The sequence below is a fragment of the Verticillium alfalfae genome, genomic scaffold (genome assembly GCF_000150825.1).
Source record: "Verticillium alfalfae VaMs.102 supercont1.7 genomic scaffold, whole genome shotgun sequence".
Taxonomy (NCBI): Eukaryota; Fungi; Ascomycota; class Sordariomycetes; order Glomerellales; family Plectosphaerellaceae; genus Verticillium; species Verticillium alfalfae.
The window spans coordinates 309,940-316,273 of record NW_003315032.1 but is presented as its reverse complement, the minus strand read 5'-3'; the positions used below and the strand labels follow the sequence as shown (position 1 = coordinate 316,273).

At 60.2% G+C, this 6,334-nt stretch overlaps 4 protein-coding genes across 4 annotated transcripts in view; 2 read left to right on the top strand and 2 right to left on the bottom strand.

Annotated features, from left to right (window-relative positions):
* VDBG_05936 (exocyst complex component protein) overlaps window positions 1-184 on the bottom strand; it is a gene marked incomplete at both ends in the record, with an annotated part of 2,715 nt that extends 2,531 nt beyond the window's left edge. The window contains one exon of the mRNA XM_003003448.1: window positions 110-184. Coding sequence (XP_003003494.1) covers window positions 110-184 — 75 coding nt within the window. The remainder of the gene's footprint in view (window positions 1-109) is intronic.
* Window positions 185-1,060: 876 nt separating this feature from the next.
* VDBG_05935 (open reading frame) lies at window positions 1,061-2,179 on the top strand (the record flags this gene model as incomplete). Its single annotated transcript, XM_003003447.1, has 3 exons — window positions 1,061-1,156; window positions 1,210-1,621; window positions 1,689-2,179. The coding sequence occupies 3 exons, from the start codon at window positions 1,061-1,063 to the stop codon at window positions 2,177-2,179; spliced, it is 999 nt and encodes a 332-aa protein (XP_003003493.1).
* A 160-nt stretch (window positions 2,180-2,339) lies between these two features.
* Window positions 2,340-3,203, bottom strand: VDBG_05934 (DNA repair family protein; the record flags this gene model as incomplete). The annotated part of the gene is made up of 1 exon (XM_003003446.1): window positions 2,340-3,203. The coding sequence occupies one exon, from the start codon at window positions 3,201-3,203 to the stop codon at window positions 2,340-2,342; it is 864 nt and encodes a 287-aa protein (XP_003003492.1).
* Window positions 3,204-3,753: 550 nt separating this feature from the next.
* VDBG_05933 (tRNA (guanine-N(1)-)-methyltransferase) lies at window positions 3,754-5,451 on the top strand (the record flags this gene model as incomplete). Its single annotated transcript, XM_003003445.1, has 6 exons — window positions 3,754-3,763; window positions 3,879-4,145; window positions 4,217-4,318; window positions 4,372-4,449; window positions 4,509-5,043; window positions 5,112-5,451. 6 exons carry the CDS (start codon window positions 3,754-3,756, stop codon window positions 5,449-5,451), a joined length of 1,332 nt encoding a protein of 443 aa, XP_003003491.1.
* Window positions 5,452-6,334: the final 883 nt, after the last annotated feature.

Genomic DNA, 6,334 nt, shown 5'->3' with positions numbered 1-6,334 from the left:
CGGATCAGAGGTTTCGAGTGAAAGCCTGCTGCGAGGACCCGATCTGCGGTGACTGGCAACGCCGTTTCCGCGAGGGAGTCTATAAAGTCACGGACGATAAAGTCCTTACTGGAGAAGTCCTCCAAGGAGAAGCTGGGTCCTTTGGGAAACAAGACTTGGCGGTCCCCGACCCAGCTCGCTCCATGGCGGCGGTCGCAATTGGTGTGGGAGGGTGTTGATCTCGGTCAGACTACATCAAACGCCTTGGTTAGGACTGCAGATCCGAATCGTGGTCGAGTGCGTTGTTAGGCCGACGGAGTCTCTCTTGTTGTCGTCGCGTTGTTCCAGTGTCGTCGAGGGTGTATGATCGAGACCCGTGATTTATGACGAGAGACGCGACGTCAGAAACGATACAAAAGGCCAGGAGCGCCGACGGGAGAAAAGGTAGTGTGGGTGATGGTCAGCGATACAACCCCTCCCAAATGGTGCCTGATTGGAATTGTGGAAGCTGAGGTGCGTCAATGGAGGTGCTCGGGACTGCGACTCGTCTCGGTCTCAGTCTTCGGTGGAGGGCGATCTACAGGGATGCGTCCCACTGGGGTAACATGCCGGCCAGCGGGCTGACACCCCACCAAGCAACTAAGCCACAGGTAGCTTCAGTGGACTGGTGGCGCAGCGTGGGCGTTGTCGCGTCCTGTCGTCGTAATGATCGGGTCGTCTGGGGCGGCGAACGGTGGGCGATGGCAAGAGGCGCCCGGTCCAGCCTTGCCCGCCAATGCAAAGCACGTGGGTCGCGCCTGAATCGCCTCGTACCTCGCACTTGGGCCTGGTGGATGGCTGATTTCGCTGCTACTCTCACCACCTCGTCGTCATCTGCCAAGCCAGCTCCGGATTGCTCGACACCGCGCCTTACGTGGCATTTTGTGTGCCAACTACTTAGTGAGCGCGTCGACCGCTGCTACACAACCCTCGCTGGTTTCAACTGTCCATCTGTCTATATTTCTTTGCTACCGACATACGTCACACACATTGACCACGACCCTACCTGAGTACCGACGATCTTCGACATCAGCAGCCCGCCATGGCAATGCCCGTGAGAGACCGCAAGCTCTACAAAGCCGAGATACTGCAAGCGAATAAAATTCTGAATGAGGCGGAAAGGAAAAAGATCATTCATGTGCGTCGTGCTCCCAGGCCTTGGGAACGAGGACTCGATCTGACCACGAGCAGGACTACAAGCCCATAGACCAAGAAGACGACAACGACGATGAGTGGGCGGAACATGATGTCCCCTCGCACCCTCGGTTCGGTCTCCGACGCGCCCTGCGCAACAAGCTTCACCTCGCCCTCTTCACCATAATGCACAGCATCTTCTCTCTCTACATCAGGATACGACAGGCATGGCATATTGTGGCCTACCGCATATCCTCGATCCTCTTTTACCACCACCGCACACCCGCTTTCATCGAGAGAGACGTCGAGGGACTGAAGAAGAAACCGCAGCACCTGAGTGTAGTCCTGAAGGTTGGGCAGGGCGGCAGGCACAGCGCCGAGCTCGAGAGGCTCGTCAACGAGGCGGCCGAGATTGCCGTCTGGTGCACATGCGCCAAGATTCCCACCCTGACGGTGTACGAGAGGACTGGTGAGTGCTCCACGACTCTTTGTGTTGCCGGGACCTGTTACTGGGACCTGTTACTGATTCGCAGCAGGCATCTTCAAGAAGTACCTGCCCCATGTACAGCAGTCGATCAACCAAAAGTTCCGCTCCTACTTCGGCCGTCACCAGCCGTCCCTCACTGTCTCCATGCCCCATGCCGACGAGGTCCTCGAATCCCCCGCCCTCGGCGATTTCGCCCGTGCCGACCCCCGCCACCTCAACATCTCCTTCATCTCGGCTGAGGACGGTCGCGAGTCCATGGTGGACCTCACGCGCACGCTCGCCGAGATGTCGCAGAAGAACAAGCTGTCGCCCAAGGACATTGGCATGGATCTCATCGGAGCCGAGCTGTCCGAGGGAATCATGCCTGAGCCCGATCTCCTCATTCTCTTCGGGCCCCATGTCGAGCTCGACGGATACCCGCCGTGGCCGATTCGCCTGACGGAGATCTTCTGCCTTCCCGACAACCAGGAAGTCGGCTACCAAGTGTTCCTGCGTGCACTCCGCAACTTTGCAAACGCCCAGTTCAGGAAGGGAAAATAAGATGCAAAAAAGCCACGGCCGGCATGTGTGTACATGCATCAGCCACCCACCCTAGGAAACATCGCAAGGGGGAGGACGGGGGGGAGGCATCATTTATTTCCCCCTTTTTTTTGCATTTGTTCTCTTGTATCATGTAGCTCTCGCTGCAGACAGCTTCCAATCAACTTGATACCCTCATCTCCCTGGCGACGTCGTCCCATCGGTACACAGGACCCGTGCCTACATTGTAGTTGTAATAATTCTCCGTGCCGCCCTTGACGACAGCCCGCCGAAACGTGATGTTGATACGCCCGCCGTCCTCGGCATGCCTGCCGCTCCGCTTCGGCACAGAGTGCAGCCAGTTCGCCTGCGTCGCGCCGCGCATGAGGAGCATGTCCCCCGAGCCGAGCGGAAACCTCAGCGTCCCCAGCGCAGGCCGCGGCGACGGCGCGTCGCCGCGCGGCGGGCACGGCTTGTGCTTGAGCAGGAAGTCGCGGCGCGCGCCGAGCGAGAAGGAGGCGATGGCGGGGGCGGGGCCGAGGAAGCGCTCGTCGTCGCTGTGGAAGGCGATGCTGTCGGCGCCGGTGGCGTAGTAGTTTACGAGGCAGACGTTGAAGGCGCAGCCCGTGGCGGCCTCGGCGGAGCGGCGCAGGGCGTCGAGGCACGCGGGCAGCGGGCGCGGTGGGATGCGGTCGTAGCGCCTGTCGGGGCCGATGGGGACGCGGGACGAGGCGTCGACGGGGCGGCCGGCGGCGTTGAAGAGGGCCGTGGCGTCGAGGCCGAAGACGGTTGTGTAGCGCGGCGTGTTCACGTCGGTCTGGACCGCCGCCGCGGGTGATTTTGTACTTGACGCGGTAGAAGGGGAGATTGGTGCGGAGGTGGGTGAAGAGCTCCTTGGCGAGGGCGGGCGGGATGTAGGGTTCAAAGGAGAGGAGGTCGAGGTCTGGGTGAGAGGTGATGGGTTTGGCGGGGCGAGCGGGCAGGGAGGTAATCTCGCGGGTGCTCGATGGACTGAGGTCCAGTATGGGGAACGGGTAATGCTCATGAGTCGAGTGTGTTGTCTGGACTTGGTCAGTTGAGATGTGTTGGTGAGGGCGTGTTTGGCTTACAGGCTCCTCCGGAGCGGTGTCACTCGGACGTGCTTTTTTGGCAGTGGGCGTAAAGAAGGAATCGAGGGTTCTTTTCTGCGCCATCTTGAGAATGGGATGGAACTTTTCATGCGATGGTGATGTACTGAAGTAAAGCGCTTCCTCAATGGTAGATCGAAATGGAGTCTCCAGACGCTGCCAGTCTCCGAGCTATATAAGACCCTACGATATCTCTGAGAAAAGAGTGAGTGATCTAGAGAAAATACTGTTCATTCGAAGGTTCGGCTGCTTCATACAGGTCTTGTGGTAGACTGTCTGATCAGTCGCACATGGGCATCTCATCAACATGGACGTCACCACTCGAACTGATGCACAGCCACAACTAGCCACATCGCCCCGCCACTCTCGCGACAAAAATATCCACGTCTTTTTCCCTGTACGCGAACCCCTCCATCGATCGACTCACACAGACCCCAAACCTCCCAGCCGAAAGCTCGGACGCCCACCATGTCTGTACGTGACAGCCTCAGGCCTTTCGTTGAACTCCCCCCCCCCTGCCCCCCCTTGATTTTTTTGTTGCTCCATCGGAGAACCGCATGACCATGACCAAGTCTCTAAAACGCAAACACCAGCACGACGAACCCCAGGCGAAAGGCACCATGCTCCGGCTCCACGCGCCCCTCGCTCGCGCTGCACGACCCTGGACAGATCCCTCTTCGCCAAGACGCTCAGCCTGGCCGCCGCCACGGTGCAGGACAACCGCAACATTGCGCGCCTCCGAAAGCAGCTCACCAAGGGCCGTGAGCTGCTCGAGTGGGAGAGGCTGAACGCCTGCAAGCCTGATCCTGTCGAGACGGGAAAGAAGTGTCTTCTGCTGAAGGAGGGCGTCAAGGCTGACGGTGAGTTTGACCCGTCCTGTAGTGAGAGTGAGACACAGACTGGCGATGGTCGCTGACGTCGGCCCTCACAGCGCCTTCGACATGGGGCCCTCTGCTGCAGGCGGCTGTCGAGGCCCAGGAGGTTTCCGTCATTCCTTATGAGCTTCAGCTCGACTACGATTACTGGTCTTACCGTGAGTAGATCCCCCGTGCCTTCATGATTGAATCCGGACTCACCCCTCGGCAGTGGATGTCATCAGCTCGATCCTGCCGGAAGACCTTCACGGAGAGATCCCCGTCGGTTTCAACACGGCTGGCCACATCGGTATGCTTCAACACTCACTCTCACACGCATCCACCACGTATGGCTGACGAGAGGACCAGCTCATCTCAACCTTCGCGACCGGTACCTCCCCTACAAGTCCATCATTGCGCAAGTCATCCTCGACAAGAACCCCAAGCTGCGCACCGTCATCAACAAGACGGACAATGTCGGCACCGAGTCCGAGTTTCGCACGTTTACCTACGAGGTCCTCGCCGGCCCCAACGACATGGACGTCGAGGTCAAGGAGAACGACTGCACGTTCCAGTTTGACTACTCCAAGGTCTACTGGAACAGCAAGCTCGAGACGGAGCACTCGCGCCTCATCCGCCTGTTCCAGCCGGGCGAGGTCGTCGCCGACGTCATGGCGGGCATCGGCCCCTTCGCCATCCCCTCGGGCCGCAAGGGCGTCTTCGTCTTCGCCAACGACATGAACCCCGAGAGCTACAAGTGTCTCGACGCCGCCATCGCCCGCAACAAGGTCGGCCAGTACGTCCGCGCCTTCAACCAGGACGGCCGCGCCTTCATCCACGCGTCGGCGCGCCTCGTCCGCGAGGCCGCGGCGCGCGGCGACGAGGTCGTCCTCCACCCCAAGACGTCCCGCAACAGGAGCCCGGCGACCCCATCCCCGCGCCGACGCGCATCCCCCTGCCCGCGACCATCAGCCACTTTGTCATGAACCTGCCGGCCTCGGCCACGACCTTCGTCCACCACTTCCGCGGCCTCTACCACGGCCAGGAGGCCCTCTTTGCGCCGCACACCCTCGCCCAGCTGCCCCTGGTGCACGTCCACTGCTTCGCCGTCAAGCAGGACGACGAGGTGCCGCTCCTCGACATTTGCGACCGCATCTTCCACGAGATTGGCGTCCGCTTCAAGCCCGGAGACGCCGCGAACGAGGGCGAAATGTCCATTTACAACGTCCGCGACGTCGCCCCCAAGAAGCGCATGTTCTGCGCCTCTTTTCGCATCCCACCCGAGGTGGCCTTTGCCTCTGAGACGTCTTGAACGGAGGAGGAGAAGGAGGAGGAGGAAGACGGAGGATGCAGGAGAAGCGTGGATTCCGCCTCGTTTCTTCCGCGCGAGAGAAGTGACGTCGAAATGAGGAGGAGTTCAGCCAGTCAGCCCAACCATGTCATTCATCGACAGCGATGAGCCGCCAAATTGAGCAGCTCGCCCCACACAGCTCATCTGTATCACGAGCATTAGCCCGTCGTTGGACAATTCCTCCCCACGGTCGGGGTGGCTTGGCAAGAGGTGAAACCGGAGAGGGAGAGAAGGGTGCCTGCGAGCGGCTACAACTCGGAACGGACTAGAAAAACGGGACGATGCTGCGGCCAAGAGCGAGTTTTCTGGTTGCCCGCCCGGCATGGAAATCTACCCGGCCGGCAGCCCGGCATTGTTCACGCGGGCGCCTTGTCTATCAGCAACCTTGTGTGCTCCGCCGCCCCTCCCACCCCCATGTCGCGGGAAATCCCTCGAACGCTGCAAGTCTGTGGCGATCACCGGCCCTTCCAGACGCCGACTGCTTCGGGCGACGTGCATTGGACGCAGGAGGCTGACAAAGACCCGACCAAGGCTGCAGAGGCAAACACACACGCTGGCAGACAAGCACGGCTGGATGGCTGAACGGATGAATGGAATGGGACATCCAGGCGAATGGCAGGCAAGGAGACAAGAGCAGAGAGGGAAGCCGACCGAGAGAGAGAGAGAGAACGGAGGAACGAGAATGGCGAGGCGGGAAGGGAGCGGAGGAGGGGGGGAGGGGGGGCAACAGTTGCATCCCGTCGACCAGTTCTCGAATCTGACATGCGTCTTGAGAAAGGGAGGGGTCGAAAGGAGATGTTGATAGGCAACAAGGCCTCCCAACGAGCCACTTCCGAGGAGTCGG